The sequence below is a fragment of the Cynocephalus volans genome, chromosome 2 (genome assembly GCF_027409185.1).
Source record: "Cynocephalus volans isolate mCynVol1 chromosome 2, mCynVol1.pri, whole genome shotgun sequence".
NCBI lineage: Eukaryota > Metazoa > Chordata > Mammalia > Dermoptera > Cynocephalidae > Cynocephalus > Cynocephalus volans.
Window position 1 is genome coordinate 143,432,075 of NC_084461.1, and position 24,773 is coordinate 143,456,847.

General features: G+C 33.4%; 1 protein-coding gene across 1 annotated transcript in view; it reads left to right on the top strand.

Moving 5' to 3' along the window:
* Window positions 1–251: 251 nt before the first annotated feature.
* Window positions 252–24,773, top strand: part of GABRA1 (gamma-aminobutyric acid type A receptor subunit alpha1) — a 46,762-nt gene continuing 22,240 nt past the window's right edge. Inside the window, exons 1-4 of the mRNA XM_063086320.1 lie at window positions 252–325; window positions 3,574–3,686; window positions 15,650–15,717; window positions 22,744–22,964. Of these exons, the coding sequence (XP_062942390.1) occupies window positions 252–325; window positions 3,574–3,686; window positions 15,650–15,717; window positions 22,744–22,964 (476 nt within the window). The remainder of the gene's footprint in view (window positions 326–3,573; window positions 3,687–15,649; window positions 15,718–22,743; window positions 22,965–24,773) is intronic.

Sequence of the window (24,773 nt, forward strand, 5' to 3'; positions counted from 1 at the left end):
ACCTGTATTCTTTTTCAAGAGATATTGTGATACTGATGTATTTCTGAATGGAGAATTGGAAGGGAAAGTGGAGAATGGATGGTCCAGGTTTCCATTGCTTCCAATGAGGTGTCACATCCCAGTGAGGTCATTTCCTGACTTCAAAGCATTCATCTGAACTGCCTCAGTCAGCCCTAGTGGTTATAACCTGATGTTTCTTGCAAGAGACATTGATCTCTACTTATTCTACTTTTCAGCTGCTCAAGCCCGCGATGAAGAAAAGCCCGGGTCTCTCTGACTATCTTTGGGCGTGGACCCTCCTTCTGAGCACATTGACTGGAAGAAGGTGGGGACACTTTATCTTAAATCTGCATGAGAATTTCTGTAACTTTTTATTTATTCCATTAGGGGGAAGAAAATTGTCCTTGGATGAATTCATGACTAAGGGAATTCATAAAAACTTAACTACAATAAAATATCAGCTAAGAATAAAGAAGAGCAGTATGAAAAAATAATCCACTTATTTGAGTGTTAGAACACACTTAACAAAGGAATATATTAATTCAACATTTAAGCTTAAATTTAACTTTTCACTGTTTAGTTGTTACTGAAAAAAAAACGTCCATTTTCCTAATTCACAGAAAAAGTTACACCAATTGATGTCTGCATACTGTGATTTTCCAATAAGAAATTTTTTAGCCAGTTGTGAAGATCATAGAGTAACATTAGTATACGGAAATGGAAAGTTTAAAATAATATTTCTAATTTGAACGTCATAAGTCTCTATAAATACATGTGTATATGATGTTTTGAAACCATTATTTATATAATCAATAGAGGTGGAATATACTAGACAAATATTTAGAACATTGGATAATATCAAACTTCTCTAAGCATAACTACCATGAAGACAAATAATGAGAAAAATTTAATGAGCTTAATCAGATTCAAAATATTTTCTAATGATCCAATCAAGCACACAAACATATTATAGTAGCAACTATATAAGTGACCAAGTACTTTAGATTCTTTATCTGCTTATATATTTTTTAAGTAGCTTGTTCCTGTGGCCCATGAGAAAGTCTTAGATGTATTACAAAAACACACTATTCTTCAAAATGTAATAGAAAGTGAACAGTTATGAGTTAAGATAGAGATGTGGAATAGTCTGGAAAGACATGAAGTTAGGAGGATTTTTTTGTTTTAACTGAGAAATTGTATATTGTTATTTTTTGCTATTATGCATGGGAAACACTGACCATCAGAAGAACAGAACATGCATTATTGTCAGATACTTTTAATTCGAGGAGTTGAATGATCTTCACTGCTTTTGAAAAATTATATGAAGTGTTACTATTGTAATGACCTGTAGATGGAGTTAGTGCACAGTGTTTTATTATATGGTGGTTCATATGGAATCAAAATCAGGTATTGAAACTGACATTTCTTTTCAAAATTTATATTCAGTTTAGGAAACACTACATTGGCATGAGTGTTTAATACCAAATAAATAATCTTGATCTTTTCCCTAAGGTTGTTCCCTGGCAATTACAATTTGACATATTAAATTATAAGTAAATGTGAAGAAGATTTGCTTAGAAAAAACACATAAAAGAAAGATTTCCATTCCTATGAGGATAGCAGAGCTGGTCTTCTTGGGGAAGGGGCAGAGGTCTTTCGATGTTTGTATTCCCATACAAACAAATTGCTAAAAACAACATTTACAGGTTGAAACCAGGGAGAAAGCATTTCCTGAATTTTACATAATCCGTGAAAACATAGGAAATGCAGGTAAAGGTGACACTCCATATTCTAAGGATTGTATTAACCTAATCTTACTCTGTCATGTCACCCCATATCCCCTTTTTCTCTCCTTATTTTACTGTTTCTTTCCTTAGAGGTTTTAATCAGGCCCTTCCCACAACTTAAGGTGTATTAGCATTTCTTTTCCATTTTTTCAAGATGACCTTCCAATATCCTTGAAAGATGCATGCATGGCAGTTGGTTTTATGACAATGAGTTTTTATAAATAATTGCAGTCAAGAAACTATTTTTGCCTTACTGCTGTCATCTGCCAGTGAGACATACTGGAAGACACAGATCTCACTGAAAATTTGATTTAAAAAACCAGCAAGATGTTTAGTTTTGCCAAAGGAGAGTGAGCCCTCCATCTGTGTGACATTAATGTTGAATTTAGGAGAAGGAAAAATTGTTTCATCGAGGCATATTTCACATATTTAATATCACAGATAGCTTTTACTTATAATAGCTTTAATAAATTAAACTTTATCAGAAAAATGGCCATTGCATTTTTTCTGTTATACAATTAATTCCCTGTAAAACAGTGTTTGTTTTAGAAATGATACTTTGATTACATTTCTTGCTTCTGTCAGATAAGTGAATTCTGGTTTCAAATATTATTTTTATAAATACTTATAAGTAATGTAAGCACACAAGAGTGAAATCAAAAGCATATTAAATAGAAAGTGTGAAAGAGGTAGATTTGTGCCAGTTTTTTAGTTTACACCCTATACTTATTTTTGTTTTTTTACTCAAGGTCAGAGCTATCATTGAAGTACATCTGTAAGTGGGATCCATCCTAGGATGGAAAACAGTTCTCTCAAAGGACTTTGGAAATGTAATGCTAATCATTATATAAAATGTGATTCAAGATGCATAAATAGCAATGTGATTGATGTAAGAACTATGCAATATTTGAACTGTGGTCACTGTGTGGTTGAAACTCAAAGACATGTTATAACTAATAAGCATTCCTATATAGAAGAATGGAAATGAAGGTTTAGACTAAAAGTTGAAAAAAGCTGGGTTCTACATCAAGATTTGCTCACAAAGAGCAGTGTCTTTTAAATAAAACACTAAAAGTGTGCTGCAGTTTAGTAAACCATGAATTCAGAATATTGAACCTGATCTTTTCCAAGGTCTCTTTCACATCTAAACCAGACATGACAAAAATTCAAAAATTAGCTCTAAATGTTAAGGGAAATGGGAATTTACACACTGATAATAAAATATAATTATCTTAAGAAATAAGCTTTATCTATGTTTCTCATCTAAATATCTTAAAAGAGCATCAAAAAAGCAAAATATATGAGTGTATGAATGAAGGAAAAGATGTTGGTAGGTAAAAATGTGTACTTTTGCTCTGTGTTAAATTAAATGAAACAAAACTATTAATTATTTTGGTAGCATATGTATATATATTTTTTAATTTGAGAAGAAATTTCTCAGAGGTATTTTAGCATGCAGTAACACTCTTTGCTGCCCAGAGAAGACATGTATTACAACATAATATGCATGTTGAGAATTTAAAAAGGAGTCAGACTCATTTCCTATAATTTTTCTTTCATATTTAGAAATATTAGAAAAAGAGCTTATCATAAATGAGGACAAACATGAGAATTTTTCTTCTTTTTTTTTTTGTTTTTGTTTTTGTTTTTACTTTACAAAAAGGAATTTTTAAGTTAAGAGTCAATGGAAAGGAAAGTAGAAAAAATCTGGGAAAGTTTTTATTTGAAAAGAGATTTTAGTAGAAATGTATAATTTAGCCACTGACTGTTTTTATGCTTTGTTCAGCTATGGACAGCCCTCACTACAGGATGAGCTTAAAGACAATACCACTGTCTTCACCAGGATTTTGGACCGACTCCTAGATGGTTATGACAATCGCCTGAGACCAGGATTGGGAGGTGGGTTTCTCTATTGGGTTTTTGTTTTAGAAAGTAATATTAAACCTTTATTATTACAGCCTTGTTTTCCCTCTAAATGGTAAAGTAATAAAAATGATAGCATGTATTTTAATGACTAATCCTATTTTTAATAGATCACTTGATGCTAATTCAATTTACTATGATAGTTTTGTTCATATACACACACGTAGTAAAATGCAGACACAAAATTCACAAAATGACATGAAAGAGATGTTACATTCTCTCGACAAGTACAATGTTTTTGTGTAACGATTTTATTATGCAGGGAAAAAATGGGGATAATATTCTTCCTTCCAGTCCAAAGACTGTGTCTATTTCACTTGGCACTGCTATGCCTGCATTGAATTCAAATAGAGTATCTCTGATTCTATTGCTTTAAACTTTAGTTTTGGAATATTACATATTAATCCACTATTTTGGGTTAGATTATCACCACTGCTAGGATAAAAGGCGAATGAGATAGATGGTAGTGTTTTTTAACTGTGCATTTGAACTTATACCTTAATTTTCTGTAGGAAAATTTCATCATTCTTGGTATGTCATTTCAATGGTTATACTCATGAATTTCTGCTTAGGAAGAAGATAGTACTTAATAACACACTATGTATAACATTATGAGTAAATAGTTCTTGAAATTGCAAACTTATCTGAATAACCCTTGAATAAGATAATCAAACTATCTTATTTGGTTAAACAAAGACTAATGAAGCCAAATCAAAATATTGATCTCAGAGTAAAACAAGTGAGGCAAGGAAATAAATTATCGTTCAAAGTCACACAGGTAGCCAAGGTTAGAATCTATGATTCACAGCTATAGCTGATACTGCACCTTTTCCAAAGCATTTGTAGAAACTATTTAATAGCAATATTTAAATAGTAACTATATGGCAATAACAACAAAATTACCTCTTCCTTGCTTAGGACAGATAAGCAAAGAATAAGAAGCTTAAGAATTCAAACATTGTTTTTATTACTGAATGGTAGCATGGATTTAGAGTCCCATTTTAAAAAAGTATCTTGCATAGTGTCATTACATGGTTGTAGATCCTGGGTGTATTCTGAGGCTGCCAAATGTCATTAGTGTCTCAGAGGTTTAAGGGGAACTGCCTTGCCAAAGATACAATTCAAATATATGTCAAAGGTCTTACAGGTGTCCTTTCTTATCAATTTTAAACGTTCATTTTAGAATATGCTATACAAATTTCTTCAGGTTTAGGCTTCACCTACTTTTCGCTGAAGTCCTCAGGAAAAAAATCTTAAAGTCAAAATAGAGTGATCACAAAAAGGAGAGCAGAATTGTGAACATGATGTATTAATATAATGTCTGAGTACATCTAAACATCAGTATTCATAAAATTTGTAATGAATTACAGTGACTGCAGGTAGGGGAGGAATACACAGCAAGATGAAAAAGTTAGGTTAGTGATATAACTTTTGAAAAGCAAGACTTTCAAAAGTACTGATTGGAATATGTCTGATTCCTTTACTGAACCTCCTTTCTGCTCCATGATATCACTCCCTACAAGAGCTGCAGAATTTTCTAACATATCTAAAAACTACTTTTATCCTAGCTTAAGAAATACTATTTAATATCTTAATATGTGAATATGAGTATCCTCTGAAATATCTGTGCATAGTTTTCAGTTTTTTAAAGAATTGTACATGCACCTGCACATTTTCTCTAATAAACAGCTGTGCTATTGTATGGTTGTTCTGAGTACAAGTAACAAGCCATAACTGCCCATTTCTATTTAATGTATATGGTAACGCTTTAATAAATGTATATATTGACTCCTTAATCAAATATAGTCTAAGCAGCAAGTAGTTTAACTAAACTTCGTATGCACACCTAGACCATGGAGAGCCGTGGACCTTGAAAATGTATAAACTAGATTAAAAATAGATTGAAAAGCTAATTTTCGATACTTGAGATAGTGGTAGATTTTCTTACAGAAATAACTAACTACATTAATTCATACTGCAACAGTACTATTTTTGTAGAATCTACTTTTATTATCTATTTTATTGCAGAAAATAACAAAAATAGATACGTGTTTAAAGAGGAGAAATAGTTGGCCAAATGTAGATAAGGTATGTTCTTTTTAATTTAAAATGAACATAATATGCTATAGTAATAGAAAATTCCAGGACCAGGACTTGGGAAAATTAAAAGAATGGATGTGTTTTAATCTTTGCTCAAAATTATTTTTCTGATATTTCTGATTCTTGAAGACATTAATCTCGAAAATACAATAGACATTAAAACAAATAGAGGCGTAGCTCAAATGTCTTTTTTCTATTTCTATTGTGACTGTCCTCCTGAAATGTAGTGCAACTAAATGTGATGGATTTGAGATTTACGAAAAAGCTTAAATACCGACTAAACTTAATCTGTATATTCTTTTTTTGGAGGGGATTTTATTTTTATTTTTATTTTTATTCTTCAAGGACAAAAGATGTGTTTATTACATATATCTACTGAGTCATCAACATTTTTAAGTACATTTTGAGAATGTTTCTCTGTCATTAGAGAATGGCAGTTCAAAATACTAAATATAGTTTTAAGAAATTACTGAGACCTAATAAGCTATAAAGTTAGATAAAAATGTTGGCACCATAATTTCTGGCTGTGAAAGGTTGAAATTACCTTATTATTATTATTATTATTATTATTATTATTTCTGCAGAATTAAGGCATTTATTTAAAGCATTCCTTTACCACAGATTTCTGGTAATTTAACTATGATGCACATTCCAGTAGATCCCCATTGCAAAATGGAACAATCCCCCCACCACCCTTTATTTTTTAAAAATGAGCATTTGCTTTTAGATGAGAAGACCATGTGGAGGAAATACTTGAAAGATTATTATTACCTTATAAGGGGTAAAAGTTTCCTCTCAGTAAGTTCATGATTATAGCTAGGGTAATTTCCTCTTGCAAGAGAAAGGGGCCTGATATCTTCTTTATTATGACAGAAGTCTGGTTTTATAAAAATAACAACAATTGTGCAAAAGGAAGGTATGTTTTGTTTTGAATGTCCTTAGGAAATAGAGAAATGTGACAATCTGAGTCTTGAAATGAATATAAGAAACTCTTGTATGTGCAAATTCACCATGACCTGCTTTTTAGAAACACACTGCATCAGAAGATATAGCATCAGTTTTTGGATAGAGACACTTTAGGTTCAATAACTAACTAACGAAATACATCTTATTTGATACAAGTGATGGAAATTAGTGTGCATATATCGTAACACTATTTTAAAAGACTACCTTTACAGGGCCAAGAGCAATCCTGAAAAAATGAAAATTAAAGGGTCATATAAAGAGAGATATCCTGGAAAGGTTTTTTGTTTGTTGGTTGGTTTTGTTTTGTTTTTTACTTTTTAAGGTAGGGAAGCTGAAAAGGATTAGAATATGTGCAATCCTAAGAATATAATATACTCTATTCAGGAATGTAAAGAAAAAGTTAAGTTTGCTGTGTTCATATTTTAAGTATGAAGTAAATGAAGAAAACTTTAAATGGACTTGAATTAAAGTAACCAGTAGTCAGAAAATACAAACCAAAATTGTCAGTAATTATTGAGTTTATCCTCATTTATGATCTCTTTCTTTGGTAGCAAGATGTGGAAATCTACTTCTTCCTTGCAACCAGGGACTGAATAGCATCTTTGAAAGATTCTTGCCAAAAACATGGTTATTATAGAAGAAAAAAATAGTTGGAGGAAAAAAGGTAAAAATCAGAAAAAATAGAAAGATAAGAAGGAAAAAGTTAAAGAAGAAAGGAGAACAAAAGAGAAGGATAGGAGAGAGATAGCCAGCTGGCAACAAAAAATAAATAAATACAAAATAAAGAAACAAAAGAAAAGGAGAGAGAGTGGAGGAAAGTGAGAGAAACTGAGAAGGTAGACGAGAGGAAGGGAGAGGAGAGAAATACATCTTAAGAAGGGTAAACTCAAGTGTCCCTTGATTAATCCAGACACCTCTTTACTTTTAAATCAGAACCAAACCAACCATTTTCTGACAAAATTAGTTTTCCCAAGTTTTCTTCTTATTGTCTATGATTATAATAAACTAAGGAAATATGCATTCTCTAGATCCCTAAAAAATTAAGTAATGCTACTGTTGAACTGCACCCATCTGGGTGGAATTTAATTCTCTTTTACACTGGCTCCCCTGGCACTCTGAGACTGGGGCAAAAATAACCCATAAAGGAAGATTTGAAGCTTAATCTTGAGGAAGATTTTAGGTTTTTCAGGATGAATAGTACCCTTTCAGTGATATCTTTCCCTTCCCTTTGCCCCATCACATATACGGACTACACTGTATTTTTGATATGCCCCAAATCCCAGGGTAAGCCAGGCCAGTGCACATTTTGTCCTTCAGACATGCCACCACCAAACTATAGGTTTCCCCTTCGTCCTGTCCACAGGCTGATTCTCACTCATGTAGTTTATGAAAGACATTTTCTTCTGCTAAAAAAAAAAATCACTTCACTCCCTGGAAAACAGATGAGGGCAAATCCAACTTTAACTGGAACATAAATAAAATAGAGCTGAAAAAATGAGGTCCTGGGTGAGCCACAATTTTAAGGAATTACAGAAGAACTTTTTTCCCTTTCTCTATTAATGGTAGTTCCTGGAAATATTGTTATAATTTCTAAATTCAATCTTAAACTTAATCTCAATAAATAACGTATGGGATGATGGATGCCTTTCAGAGATTTTATCATCAAACCACACAGATAAAGACAGCGAGGAAAGAGAGGTGACTGTGTCCTTCTAATGTGCCAAACCCCGATGGACGGGTGGAGACGCTGATAAGGAGCTAGGTAGGGAGTCTTGATGGTAGAACAACACACTGAACAGATATTCAGTTAAAGTTTTCTTCTTTTTTCTATAAGTGCCATAGATTTGAATATTTTTTTCTTGTATTTAAAAATAAGAACAAGTAGAAAACTGAAGAGTGCTTTGGAAAAAAAAGTGAATTATTTTTTGAGAAATATTGTGCAACTTTGTAAAATTTAGATGACCGGAGGACAGGGAGAGCAGTATAGTTTCATACTTCTTAAAATTCAACTTGATCTTTCTCGAGATTATAAGATGTCTGATAGTCATATGATTTTTTATTGTTTTTTTAATCCCATGTGATGTTGAGATCATAGAGAAACATTTTAATGTTCAGCTAATGTTAAAGCACATATTTTGTATTTATCTTAAAAATACAGCATTTCAGAAATAGAAACAACAGGATATTTTTGTCACAATGTGATAGTGTAAATAAAAAGTTTCCGAATTTCTGACAATATCCAAAAATTAAATTAAATTAAATTAAATTAAAGAAGGTTAGGTTTATCTAATTCTTTGTTGTTGTTATTATATTTCTCGCACCAGAAAATAGCCTTTAGTATTAACTTTTTAAATTCTCCTCTTTCTTTTGAATTCCTTTCTTCTGAATTTACTGTCATTTTATCTTGTGCTTTTAATGCATGGTGTGTAGCAGATTCTCAGACTTTGGCATAATGCAACCCATTTCCACAGAAATACTCTACCTAGACATTCCATAACTCAGTTGAATTTCAGAGAAAAAGCAGTTACTCAAAACCCAACAGGAATTGTTAAAATGAGCAGAGAGCACTTTTTAACCTTTACTGGCTGAGCTCTTCAGTGAGCTCATGAAGCCAGCTTGTCTAATGAATCCAACCTAGATAACCAAAGGAACGTTCTAGTCTGTTTAGAGAACCTTCTACTCTTATCTTTCCTGTTGTATAAAAATCATCTTTCTGATCAATGCCAAGATTTCCTGAGATAAAATGTAGCCACTGAGACTATGCTCAAGTTATAAAGGCCGCAGTGTTAGTAAATGCTGCAGTTTATTTATTTATTTTTTTGTGCAGCTCCTCTTGACCTTTTAAAATAGTTTCCTTTTTCCATCTTGGTTCTAGTACCAATGTAGGGTCCGTAAAAAATGTTTTCTACAGATTATTGCTTCTTTCTGGCAGAATCTGAATTCTATATTTGAAAATTAATGTAGTGTTCCTGAAATGAGAACCTTACTGTTAATCACCATGGACCGCCATTTTTAGAAAACTTAAGAAAAAGCAAGGTCCTAAGTGATGGCATAGATCTCCAAGATGATTATATTATTATTCTCATATAACTGAAATGCTGCATAGGAAATATGATGTCTCAAGGCTATTACAGGTTCTGTAATTTTGATCAAGACAAATAAAGACCAAAAGAAACCCATTCCTGCAATATACATTCTTCTCTAAAAGTTAGCCCTCTCTCAGTAAAAACTGCTTCTATTATAATGTAAGGAGAGAAGGAGATAATTTCTCAGCATAAATGAGAAATAAATGTCTACTACAATAAAATTTACCTTTCTTCTGAGGAGATGCTTGTATCATTTGAATTCTTGGAATCTAAAAACACCAAAAGATCAGGGATTGGTTAAATACCTTGAAACATGGGTGTCTACCCCTTATCCAGATTTAGTAGCTGAACACAACCAAAGTTAAGTAGCTCTACATACCAGACAGGGGAAATTTGCCAATTTTTCTAAGGCATTAAAAGAATGAAAATGAAGGACAGAGAGAAAAATGTTCTGCTGACCCCCAGGCAGATCAGCAGGAAGCTAGAACATAGCTCAGTCCAGGAGTATACATTAATGCTTACGTGGGAGCTCAGGATATTTTCAATTTTCAAACAGCATTTTAAAGTAGGGTTTTTAGATACATTTTATTATGAAAACTAATGTTAGTCCATTTAGTCTCCATGTAGTATCTGCCTGTGTGAATTAACAGACTCTGTGAATTAACAGACATGAAGTAGCTTAAAGGAGGCAATAGGCCTGCTTCATAACTTAGGAGTCCATACAACTGGGCCTAGTGAATATTACTCTAAGCTCCTCAGTAGACAGCATTTCCAGTGAAAATACAGCCCATGTCATGTTAAACAAATTGTTGTGATAGGCGTTACTAACGTAATGCCATCTATATTTATTTGCTGTGCATTCCTTCTTTCATTTTCTTTTAGTTAAAGTCACTCTTACAATCCACTATTCACACAGCATCAATTATTGCCTTAAACTTCAAGTAACATCATTTCATTTCATTACTCAAAAGCTTCTTTTTGCATTAGGATAAAGGTCAATTGCTTAATGAAATGCACAAGGCTCTTCAGGTGTGGCACTACTTGCCTCTAGAGTGTCATCTTTACCATGGTCATCAGCATCACCAGGCTCCAGATACACTGGACTTTCTGTTTCTTAAACATAATGCATTTATTCTCATCTTAGGTCCTTTGCCTTGTTTTCTCCTCTTCTTGATGTCTTTCCCCAGATCTGGCTGTTGCTGAATTTTTCTTATCTGTCAGGTCTCAGTTCAAATGTCATCCCTTTAAAGGATATTCGTTCAGAGCATTTATAATTATCTGAATTTAATTAGTATAATTTGTGTTTATGTGTACATAACTATACATGTAATTCCATCTATCTATCTGTATCTAATCTATCTAAAATATATTTTCCCTAAAAAACTATGAGATATGCTACAGGAGAATAAGAACATTGGCACTTTTGTTCATCACCATATTACTATTACCTAGAATTGTATTACTATTACCTAGTGGGCACACAAAAAAATACTCAGTAAACATTGACTAAATTGATGTACCCAACAAATGCTTCTTGAAGTGTTTGGGGCATCACAATCTTATTTGGCCCTTGTTCCAATGCTATGAAGTCACCTGTGCAGGTTTCTTCATTCAAAAAGTGAGAAAATAGACTCAGAGAGATTTAAAGATTGTACCAAAAAACACACAGCTTGTTCTCCACAAAAATCAGAGTTCAAATCTGAGTATTTAGACTCTTAATCCAATGTGCTTACTACTTACTTTTACCTTACTACTTACCCTGCTTTTCTCATTTCTTCCTCTAGCACTAATCAACTTCCCCAAACATCTATTATTTCAATCCTTATCTGCAGGATATCAACATTGCAGGAAATTCTCAGTAGAAACAGATCTACTACTGTCTAGCACTTAGAGTATATGTTATAGTATTAATATATATGTTTATACATGTATGCATTGTATGTGTATATATTAATATACATGCATATATATATATATATACACACACACAACATACCATTGAAGGGTCTACTTGTTTAACAGCTTAATTTAATTAACTAATTAATTAAATTACTCCACTTACATTGATGTGCTATTTTAAGATATCCCATCAATAATAGTCATCATCATTATTACCATGATCCCATTTTATGTAACTCTATTCCATGTTTTTCTTTTAAAAACTTGATCATGTATACATTTATATTTAAAGAATCTATCAGCTTTCTTCTTACATTGGACATGGAAGGATTATTGTGAAGAAAATATGATTGAAAAAATTATTTGATTAATTGGCTTTTTGAACATTTCTTTCAACCTAATTGTTCTGATTGATTTCAATTTTCAGATAATTTTCTAGTTACATAAGGGGTTCACTCATGTTTAGTTTTGTCTAGGTGTATGTATAATCATTTTAGCTAAACTTCACTGGAAGTTCCTGATTCATGTTGTATGCTCTTAAATAAAGTATAAAATATGTTGATTTTTTCCTCAAGTGATCCACAGAAAAGCCTTTTTTACTTCCCAGGTATTTATAGTAACAGTTTAGAGTCTGGTCAATAAATTCTGGTATTAGAGAATATGATTTGGATCATAATGTTCCTTAAATAATAAATAATTACACACACACACACACACACACACACACACACACACACACACACACACACACACGTATATATCTTCTGTGGGATCTCATTGAGGGAAGGAGCTGAGATGACTAAATTTTCCCACCACTGGGAAAAGGGAGGTTCCTCAGAAATTCCCTTAGATCTCAACCCAAACACATGCATCCTCTTCTAATGATCCTATCCCCCCAAGTTCCACATGGTGTGCAGAATTTCCTTCGTCTCCCACTCCTATGCCATCACTCACTCCTTCCATTTAGTAGTTGACTGGTCACTGCCATTCCCCACAGGCATTATTCAGTTTTGGAGCTTGGAAATTTTGCTGCCTGAAACCTATGGTTTTGTGAGTGCATTTGGAGGAGAAAGGGAATAAACAGAGAGCAAAATCAGAAACTCTTTAAGGATAGTTGACTGATTAGAGTGCTTGGTGAGAAGGTCATTTGAGAGACTCATGATATAGGGGCTGTAGGTCAGAGCCTTTGCCTTGGAATATAACAATGAGGAGTTGGGGAAATCTCAGAGGTAAGTGGCTAGTGGAAAATAAGATGAAGTACCTGAAGATGATGAACTGGTATGGTAAATAAGGTTAGGGGCAAGGACAGATATAACATTAAACAAATAGATTTTAAATATGTGGTTAGAGTCATTTATGTTCATTGCTTTTCATTTATGCCTAATCTCTGTATGGCACAGAAACAATTATACATGGAAATAAATATGTGTATATTTAACCATGTTTCATGTTCTACTTGATTGGTACAATCATCTTTAATACACGGGCTTTTAGGCTTTATTATATGTTGTTTATATAGCATGGTCATCTATTAACAATCTAAAAACAATAGGGTGAAATGACCTGTATATTTGGCAAGTGGGCATCTTACTACTTCAGGGCATTTTATCATGCTGGATAGTGCAGATTGGTTGCTCCTAAAACATCTGGTGAGCCAGTTTTGGGAAGCTTGCTACCTTGGGGAATTCCCTTGAAGTACAGAAATTATGCTCTCCCCACATTCAAGAAACAGATAATAAAGGATTCCAGGAGACCTGCCCTAGGCTGCCATGTATGTGCAAGTGTGCTGACAAGGATTAATTAGTACATATTCCCTAAATGAACGTACTTTTAAAAGTAAAAAAAAAAATGAGAAGAATGTACATAATTTTGATTACATATCACTAAGTTCTACTAGATAATTACCATAAACCTTACACTTGGAAACAAAGTGAAGTTGAATCAACTAATTAGAAAACAAACAAACAAACAAACCAAAATACCCAGGAACATCTGATCATATAAAGACTCATGTAAAAAAATATAATTAGGTATTAATTGTCCTTGAGCTCATAGTTTCAGATGAAGTTAACTACAAGGAATTAATCTATAAATAATACAAAATAAAATTATTTCCAATAATGGGCACACACAAAGAATTTAGGGTGAAAATGTGCCCAAGGCTCTATTACCTGTTGTCTTTCTTTTTGTACTTTTTTCATGATAATAAATGTACATTTCATTATATCCAAGAAAATCCAAGTGATGACTCCATTGCTTGATACAGAAAGGGAAATGTTGAAAGAGAAAGGACAAAAATGAACTAATTTAACATGATACATTCTAGCTTTCACAGCCTAGATTTTTTTGTTATTGTTTTTAAATGAAAGACAGTTTTAACATTCTAATAAAGTGTGAGCTCCTGATGGAATCTTAAAAAATAACAGATGTTTTTAACTAAGAAAAAGAGTTAGTTTAGTAAAAATACGTGTGGTGAGATAGTGAGTGTTGGAGAAAGAGGTATATATACTAGGAAAATGGCTACTGTAAGGCATGAGAACGGGGACATTACAAGAGGAGAATGATTAAGATCCCTTAGACTTATTGCTGACAACTGTGCCTCTCAAACTACACACAGTTGCTACAGCATATTAAAGCTGAGGTTGTAAGTGCATTCCAAAAACACAGCTCTCTATTCTCATTGCCACAAGCTATGTCCCCATTTTGAACTTTAAAAAAAATAAACCCCAGATAATTCTTACGTGAAGGGGCTCATTCAAGTGTTTTGGAGCCAATGTTTTTAGGGTTTTTTTGTTTTTGTTTTTTGCAAAAACAAAAAACAATGGAATGGTTATGGTTATTGAAGGGAATATCTCGAATTCCAAATTAGTTTATCCATTGAGGTACACATGTTATACAGTGTATTACGTGACCTCCTTGGGAGAAATTTATACTGAAAGTATAACAATTTAAGGTAAATTACTGAGGAAGAAATGCCAGCTCAAAGAATTTTTTATTTCATATATTGGATCACCTTTTTAATGTCCTTATGCCAGTGATACAAATGTCCGGATAAATGAAATGTACTGCTTAAGATACTGGACTGTGATTTCTCAGAGCTAAAGGTAAAAATTATGAAGTTATCTTTTTCTTTCTCACTCCTCAACAAATTGCTTCCTTTTCTGTAAGCCACGTTTTTCTATTTCTTGCTAAGTGACTGTATTTCTTTGAAAATGTCTGTGTTGAGTTGTCACAGAACTGCAACAGATTCATTTTATTGTCTGAAATATGTGCCATCTGAGACCAACATAATAAAATCACAATGAAATTGAAACATAATCTATACCATAATATGTTCTCCTCATCCTGAAAATTGAAGATACTTATATCGGTTATCATAATTTTCCCAGGGAGTAATTTGGCTAATTCAGCTATGATTTAGTGCAAGAAAGTAATCTTTTATAAAACATACTCTTGAGTCCTTAAAGAGTTAATAAAGCTTGCTAAAGCATACTGTGTACTTCCCAAGATACCTGGAAGATCTGCCTTGCTTTATAAAAATATTTAAGCTTAAGCCATACCCGTATGCTAACATATTTTTCTTACAATATGAAGTGGTTTAGTATCCTTTAGGTATGTGTGTCCATTCTTGAAGAATTCATTAAGCAACAGCTGAGTTTTCCATAAAGTCTGCCTCCCAAAGTGGCATATTTAGGCTCCATTCTTCATTGAAAATATTAACTGTGAAATTTCATGTGTAAGCAGTAAATTATCAGGACTACACAGTGGACCTATTTTAGAAATAGCTAATCAAAGCCAATACATTTCACATTTGGGTGTGAATATGTGGTTGTGAGATCTAATGAGATGTTGATCGACACTCACTGGCCCAATTTCCTGCTTCATCAGAGCGTGTAACTGAAGTGAAGACTGACATCTTCGTCACCAGTTTTGGACCCGTTTCAGACCATGATATGGTAAGTCACACTGCATCTTTGGTTTTCTTGGGGTATTTTTAAATTTAACTAATTTAAGGAATACATAGACTAATTATTTAGGGAGGAATCTGAAAAGGCTCAGCTATATCTTTTGTGTCTCTGTGTGTATAATATGTAATATATAATGCATATATAGCATTGATATTATAGAAAAATTCCCATCTGCTTCCCAGACCAGTCCTATTACTGTCAACCACTGCAGTCTTCCTTTTTTCCATCTTTGAAATATTTGCTTTGGCTTGGTTTATGTTTTGCAAGCCATATAGTGTGAGTTACCTCTCATTTTAGTTAGAAACCACGTTGATGCAAGGACGCTAGGTTTTTAGGTAACCAACACTGTTATATAATAGCAATATTAAAATATCTGAATTATTTTGGCTCTAAAAGGGAAATGAGCATAAAAATCGAGTGAACACGTGACCAGAATTAGATAAAGAAATATTGGAAATAAAATACACCAGTGGAAAATATTCTGCATCATTGCAAAAGGCATTTATTAAATTATTACTGAGTGGGAAGAAAATGAATACTTTTTTTTTCCAACCCAAATAAGTTAACATGAATTTCTCTTCAATCTGATAGGTGTTGGTAAATCTGTAGAGCTCTGCAGATATTATATAATATTTCTAAACTCATAACAGCCAAGCTTCTATGTGAGAACATCATAAAGAGGCTGAAGACATACCATTATGGATATTTCAAAGATATATTAATTAAATATTATTTGCGAAATTGCTTTTTGTTAGCATCATCTTAGTATGAAAGTCCTTTGATTTCAAAGTAGCTTAGAGTGATTCTAAGGTACAGAAAATATCATCCGAGGCCAACATTTCCAAAAGTGTAGAAATTCACGGTACACCCACCTTGGTAGGGTAAAAGCTCTGAGAAGTCCTGAGGTAAGGAAACCTGTCTGACTATATTTGATCTAGTGTTTTCCAATCATATTTGTCCAAATCCCTTTTTCATCATTTGATACCCGTTAACATTCTGTGAAACTAGTTCTGTGAATTAAACGTCAGGAAATGCTGGCTCAGGAGATAATTAATATTTTAAATCTAAGGACGAGTTTTTAAATGTACCAACTGTGCAAATAAAAATCAGTGGAGTATATGAAAGACAACAGAGTGGTATGGAAGAATGCAGGTTTTTCTGAACCAGGTGGCCTCCGTTTATAATCCCAGCTCCTCCACTTAGAAGGGTGTGTTTGGGGCAGTTACTCAGCATTTCTTTGGATCAGTTTTTTCATTTATAAAAGGGGAGTAATAATGCCGCGTTGGGTTTTTACAAATATTAAATAAATTAAAACATGAAAGCACTTAAAACAATACTTGACATATAATAAACCCTCAACAAAAGTTAGCCATTACTACTATGCAAGAACTAAATATATAAATGTCAACCATAATTGTGGATTTATTCCTCTCACAGCTCATTTTGTCATTATGGTCAGTCTGTAGACCACTTTGTTGAAATACTGTGTGATAAAATATTTTTTTTTCAAAATCAAACACTCTGAGGAGCCACTGTGACTCTCCCGTGTTGGAACTCAGTCTTCCTATAACATTTTTCTTTCATGACACTTTTATAAATAGGTCCCAGATAGGTTTAACGTTCAAATTCTTCTGCCTATGTTCCATACAATCTATAAATAATTTTGCCACACTCTCCCTCACTTGTTCCTGATATTAACTATTTACTTTAGTCGTTTGTGTGAGTCCTGCTTTCTGTGAGGCAATCTTGCTTGGGGGTTAACAGGACTGGCTCTATGATCAAGGGGACTGAATTCAAATCTTACCAACACCAGCAACATGACCTTGGGCAAATTGCTTAAGCTTCTAAGGCTCAAATTCTATCGAATGTATATATTATTATAGCTGCCTATCCCTGTAAGACTGTTAAAAATTTTAAATGTGATATATAAAGGGTCTATAAATAGTGCTTAATAAATAGTAGCTACTGTTATTTTTGTCTTTGACCTTTACGCAATGTAGACCTCATGGAAATTTCCTCTTCTCTCCACCAACTTAAATCTTATATTTTCACACAGGCCAAATCAAGGCCCAAATGCTTGATGAAATTATTTTTTGTCAATCTGATAAGAAATTAACTTTCCCTTTTGGCATTCTAATCACCTTTATTGACTATAAAATACCATTTAGCTTTTGGCCACATAGCTAGTACTGTTTTGTAAAGGTATTTCTCCTATATAAATAAATGTCTTATTTTCCTAAAACAATGCCCGAAATCATGAAGGAACACTTATTTCACATCTCTCATAGTATTAGTGCATTGCCGATCTAGAGTAAGTGGTGAATTACTACTTACAGATAATAGGTTTAGGAGACTGTATTATTATTAAAAAATTGAGGTCTTATGGGACCCAATAAATTACAACTTTTGAGAAATGAGACAATGGAGTAAAGGACATGGAAATGAAAATATCATATTTATCCCTAATAATGATAATAGTGGAGAATGTAGCTTGAATCTGCAGACAAGTGAGTTTGCAGAGAGTAAGCACCAGAGTCAACATATTAACTCACCCAGTCCCAGGCAATGTTGACCTCCCTCAGCTCTGGTGTCGATTGTCCATGTGAAACTTCTAGCATGGAGAAGCATAGCAGAATTTGTCAGCCTTATGGACAGACAGCACCCACAATGAAAAAGACCAGAGGAAAGGGATGAAATAAGCAAGACTGATTTCTTCTTCCAAATTCACCCATCAGATTAAGTTACTGCTCCCTTCTCCCCTTCCCCAGTAGAAGAGTGTGAGAGAATGAAAAACATTCAGAACTTTTACACTGACAAAGTTGTTTTCTCATTGATGAAAACATAAAGAGAGGAGATGACACATTACAAACGTTACACACTGATAACAATACTCCTCCTACTACTACTAAGAAAAACCCTTCACAAAGAAAAAAAAAAGGTTATTCTTTCTCTGTCTCCAGCACCTGGCATAGTGCCCCACAAAGAGTAGATGTTCAGTAGAAGTTAAGTGACACCTCTCAAATGAAGTTATATGTGATCAAAAACCTTTCTCTTCCCTTGAAAAATGTTTGCCATGCTTTGAATTATCGATTCAGGTTAGTTGTGACTTAAGAAACCAGTGTTGTTGTTTGTTTGTTTTTGTCTTAGAATAAAGGTGCACAATAGCATTTTTCATATACAATTAACTCTGTGGTTATCATGAACTACATTTCATGTATGAACTCTGGTCAAATAACAGATAGGAATAACAGAGAGAGTGCCCAAGCCTAAAACTTCTAAACCAGACAATGTTTGAATTGTTCTGGCAAAAGATCAAATTAGCATAGGTCTGCAACTAATTTGCTAAGTGGATAGTTGAAATTGCATCTTTCCATCTTGCTTTAGAAGATTAATCATTTAAATCATATTATGGGAGAATTTTGAATAAGAAGGAGGGAGCAGTGTAATTTAGAGACAATCAAAATTAAGAGGCAGAATGACAAAGCTATTTTTCAAAACAGGAAAAGCTTTGTAGTTATTAAAGTGAGAACTAATAAAGTATCAAATTAATAATAATAACCATAACAACATTTAACATTAACGAATGTTTGCAAAATGTTAGGCACCATGCTAAAGGCTTTACAGATCATATTTTATTTCATCCTCATGCCAAACCTCAAATATTATTCTTATCCATATTTTCTGGAGAAAGAAAGTGACTAGCTAGCTAAGTTTATCAACTTGAACCCAGGCCGTTCATCCCTGGAGACTCCGTAGCTCCCAAGGCATCTGAATTCATCTGGTATGGAAAACAAAATTAGGACATCTCCCTAACTTTATTTTAAAAACCATTAATTGGCAATCAAACAGCACATTCCCAGGGCACCAGGTTCTGACAGAAATATCCAGGCAGCACAATCATACAGCCTTGTTTTCCAAAGTGCTTAAAATGTATTAAGTCAAAGCACACACAGATGGTAAAAAATGGTGCAAGCGGGAACACTTCAACACAATATTTAGAAACATAGCGGATGTTTTGTCCCAGATCTTCAGAAAAAGGCTCACATTCTCAAGGGACCTACTCTATTGAACAGAGTAACTCATAGAGACTTTTCTCTTGAGTGGTGGGGACTGAAACCCTAAAACTTGAACAAATTCTTCAGCAAAGCTTCCTATTCAGACTATCTTGCATCAAGTTTCCTCCTTTACATTCTGCTTTTGCTTTGCTTGGTTATGATCACATTCTTACTTTCTTCAGGGTTCCTGCTCTACAAATTTCCAATGAAATAGTACTTTTAAACTCCCAGTTACATAGAAATCTAATATAAATTTGTGTTGATAAAATAAGAAAATGAGAGACAAATACTAATTTTTAATATTTTCTAAATGCTTCCTATCTTCTAGGCATTTTTGCAAGCTGTTCACAAGTATTAGCTCACTTCTCACAATAGCCAAGTACATTATACTTTACTTTATAGATAGGAAACTAGGGCTTAGTGAGGGTAAAAAATTACCTGAGGCCATTCAGCCTGTAGGTTTGGAACTCACATTCATTACCACTGTGCTATGACTCTGCCCCTCTAGTCTTTCTTGTTCTAACTTCCTGAAGAAGGGGCTCTGACCCATCTTGGTCCTGATGCCTATTCTTGGTCTAATAAACTGTGACCATGGGGGGAAGATCACGTCATACAGGTGGCTACTGGGAACCACCTGCTGCTACAAAAGCAATCACACAGGAGCATTTCCCAGAAAATGGGAGACCAAATATTTACAGTCTGGGTTAAGCAGAAGCTGATCATTATCGACTGCTTTTTCCCTCAGTTTCCATTTCTACTTCTAACAAAGGGGAGAATGAAACTAATGCTTGTCCAGTTAGTGTTGCTCCTTTTCTGTGCATGTAAGTATGTGTGTGTGACTGGTACAATATTTGAAGGGAGAATGTCTTAAATGAATCTGGGGATTTCATTGTCTGCCATTAGCAAATAAAGCTGGCTGTAAATATAATAAACCTGTAAACATCAGGACTTTGGCAAGTTCTGTCATAATTGCTTGAAATCATTGACTTTGAAATATATCTTGGCAAATATTTGGTAATAATTCAATTTAAGTTTATTTTATAGTTAACATTTATTTTATTTTCCAAAAGTCAAACAAGTGAATCAAATTTTTAGATTCATGGGAACATGGTCAGCTTAGACATCCCCTGGAACCTTGATTTACCAGTGGCCATCTGCTCTACTGTTGACCAGTCTAAAGTAGTTCAGTTGGATAGAGACTAGAGCTCATGTGGCTAAGTCCTGAGTAATAGAAATATTATCATATATCAGATCACTATGTCCTCGCTTACCAATTGTCCAGAGAAGAGAAGATGCTCAGTTCAGAGTAGATCCATCCACTCTGTTTCTCTGACAAGCACTGCCACACTGTATCCCTTCCTGATAGAAGCCACAGTCTACCTCCCCCTTTCTCTCCTCATCCGAAATACTATCCTATGCCCATCTTACCCCTCCCTGAGTTTTTCTTACAGCACCCAAGCCTAAACAGTTTTTCCCTCTGCTGAATTTAACAGATGCTTAACAAAGGTTTGCTAGTGAGTAAATTCCTATCATGTATCGCAGTGCCTTACATCTGACACTTCCAGACACACAAAAATCTAACCATTAAACAAGGTAACTTGTTTTGACTGGAAAGACATATTGGCATCATGTTTCACTTCCTTGTTTCCATTTCAGTTAGTGATTAGCACTGTGCTTGATGCATTATAAACCATGCAATAATAAGTATTAGTTACTTGATCAGTAAGGGATCAGCGATGCTAAATAGGTGCCAGAAGGAGGCACTTTCATTCAGTTTTTACCCAGTTTTGCTTAAACCCTGGGAAAGAGACAAGTAGTCAAACAAATGCACAAAATGCCTAGAGACAGAGGTTATTTATTTTCTATGTCCTAAAGATGATATGTGTATAAAATTAAGAAAACAACTCCTTTCTGATGCATCAGGGCTTAGAGGATTAGGAAAATGTAGTGTTGATGTTTTCAAGTTAGTCCTTCTGATTTGTAGAATGCTAAAATTAATGGAGAATATGGTAATCTTTATTTCAAACCATTGAGTTTCAAATTTAGTGCCAGTGTAGCAAGTACTGCAAGGAAGATGGATATTACCCTTTTCAATTTTAGGAGCTGGTAAGTCAAATTGCTTGTTTTCAGATTAGCAGATGTTTGTCTCTGGGCATTGCCATAAGGAATGCTATGTTTATTCAAATAAATAGATTCCCTAGCTGTGAATGCTGATAAACTTCACACATTTCTCATGTGACTTATACGCATATACAATCACAAACATACACTCACACTCACCCACACACTCTGCATTCTTTTTTATTTTATTTTTTTAACATTTAGGAAAAGATCCAAAGTACTAGTAGAAATGGATTTCTTATTTTCATAATCTTCTTGATTGTGTAGGAGAATTGAAAGTATATATACATTATCTGTGAGAAATATGTTTAGCCAAAAGGAAGATGGTATTTTCACACCCACATTAAAACCACGATTGATTTGGGTTTGGATATGAGGTTTTCAGAGACCATGGAAGGACCCTAAAACACTATGCTTTATTTTTATGGCTGGAATTATTTAATTTAAACATTTTTCTGTATGTAATCCACTCTAATATGAATTTGTTTTTAATTGCAATATATTCTATTTCTTCAGGTGCCAGTGTAGTCGGGTTGGGGAAGGGTTGGGAGGGGGGTGTTACTTTCATTTTATATATCTGAGAAGATAATTGGCAAAAAAAAAAAAAAATGACCAAGAAATATGTCAGGCATTTTAGATACTTTAGAAAAATCATTACACCAACCAGTGATTCACCTGAGATCAGTATGTACATACTACCACAAGTTAATTTCTAGAAACATCACCTAGCTTACGTTTTAATTCCAAAGATACAAAAATTAGGTGTTGTCTGTGTAGAGATATTTAAATTGCAAAATACAGCACAGTGAACTCTTTGCCATTTTCCAAAATTACCTAGGAATATACAATAGATGTATTTTTCCGTCAAAGCTGGAAGGATGAAAGGTTAAAATTTAAAGGACCCATGACAGTTCTCCGGTTAAATAACCTAATGGCAAGTAAAATTTGGACTCCGGACACCTTTTTTCACAATGGAAAAAAGTCAGTGGCCCACAACATGACCATGCCCAACAAACTCCTGCGGATCACAGAGGATGGCACGTTATTGTACACCATGAGGTAAGAATGGCTGTGCTCTCATGTGTCAGTCTCTCTGCACGTTATTCTCTTCCCCTTGCAGGCAATCATCAAGCTGATGGGTTGTGGTGGAAGATTTGGTTTTCTGTTTTTTTCTGTTTTCAACCTTAAAAACTACTTTGCTGTGAAAATTTAACTTACTGAAGTATAATCCGAGCATTAAAATGTTAAATCAAATGATTATAAAAATGAGCAAAATGTTTATGATATGTATTAATATTATGATATCACTCCAACCTGCTCTAAATCAATATGAATTAGAATTGAATTTCTAATTCAATCTTTCCCCTATTATAAACTTCATATATTACTTTGTTACAGTATGTTATAGATTAATTTTCTAGAAGCTTTCTAACAGTGTATATCCGAAAATATTTCTACTAAAAATGAAGGAACAAAAGACAGAAAATAAAAAAAGTTACAAAATTCTTAAAAGAAAACAGATTCTTGTGGAAATATGTATTTGAAAAAGTATATGAATTCACAGTGATATTGCCACCTAGATTGAGAATATAAATATTCTTAATTTTGCTTAAACAGAAGACTACGTATATATGTATATAGCCATATTTTTGGTTTATAACATTTCCCCATTTTCACGATTACTGCAAAGCCCAATATCTAGTCAGTGCTCAATACATTTATGATTGAATGGAGAAAATATGAATCAAACAAAGTGTTGATGACTTTTAAAGAAAACAAAGAGGTGTTTAAAAATATTCCTAATTCATGAGAAATTAAAAATTTTCCAGAACTCATTCTTAAAAGCAGCAGGTTTTCATTCCCAGATGAACTGTTAGAATATTGTTTTTGTAGATCTGGCCAGAGCATGATAATTCAGACTGTCCATATTTTTTTTCTTTTTCTTGGTATAAAAAGGTAATAAAGGCAAAATCTTCAATTTAGTGGGTTGTTTTTAGCATGGAAATAGAGTCCCAGATGAACTGTTAGAATATTGTTTTTGTAGATCTGGCCAGAGCATGATAATTCAGACTGTCCATTTTTTTTTTCTTTTTCTTGGTATAAAAAGGTAATAAAGGCAAAATCTTCAATTTAGTGGGTTGTTTTTAGCATGGAAATAGAGTGATATTTTGCCTTTGAATTGAAGAAAACTGCCAGAATGCCTAGCTTTTCAAACACAAACATTCAAATGAAAAGGAAAAAAAAAATGCTTCGAGAACCATATTAGATATTGGACCTACGTAGTCAATGTGTAATAGGACATAAAGAATGGAAAAAACAAAACACAACAAAGCAAAACTAAAAACTAGAGGAGAAAAATAAAATAGAGGACCAGTGGGCACATGGGTTGAGAGCTTTCCGATCATTCAACCAGGACCTATTTATATTTGAAATTTGAAATATTCTTCCCTGTAAAACACCCTACACTTGCCTTTGAGCCTAAATCTAGTGTCCATTCCTCCCAGGTGGCAATTTTCTGAGGAGTGATTTGCGTATCCTGAATTATTTACTGATTAATGGTTTCTGATATATGCAGTGTTCTTCATCAATAACTAACCTATATCTTCCATCTCTTAAATTTCTCACCACTTTTGTTAATGCATTATTGCTTTCCTTAATAGTTTGATTTAAGAATGTAATGTAATTGCTAATTTATGCATCTTTCATTTGCTTTCATCAGTATTATAGTCACTTAATGATTTTATTGGCTATAAAGCCATCTTACCATATTTCTTGAGCAACTTAATGGTATGGGTAAATAAGCTTGCTAAAAATCACATGAGAGAAATAAATATAAATTTCTTCATAATTCTACAAACTGAGAGCAAA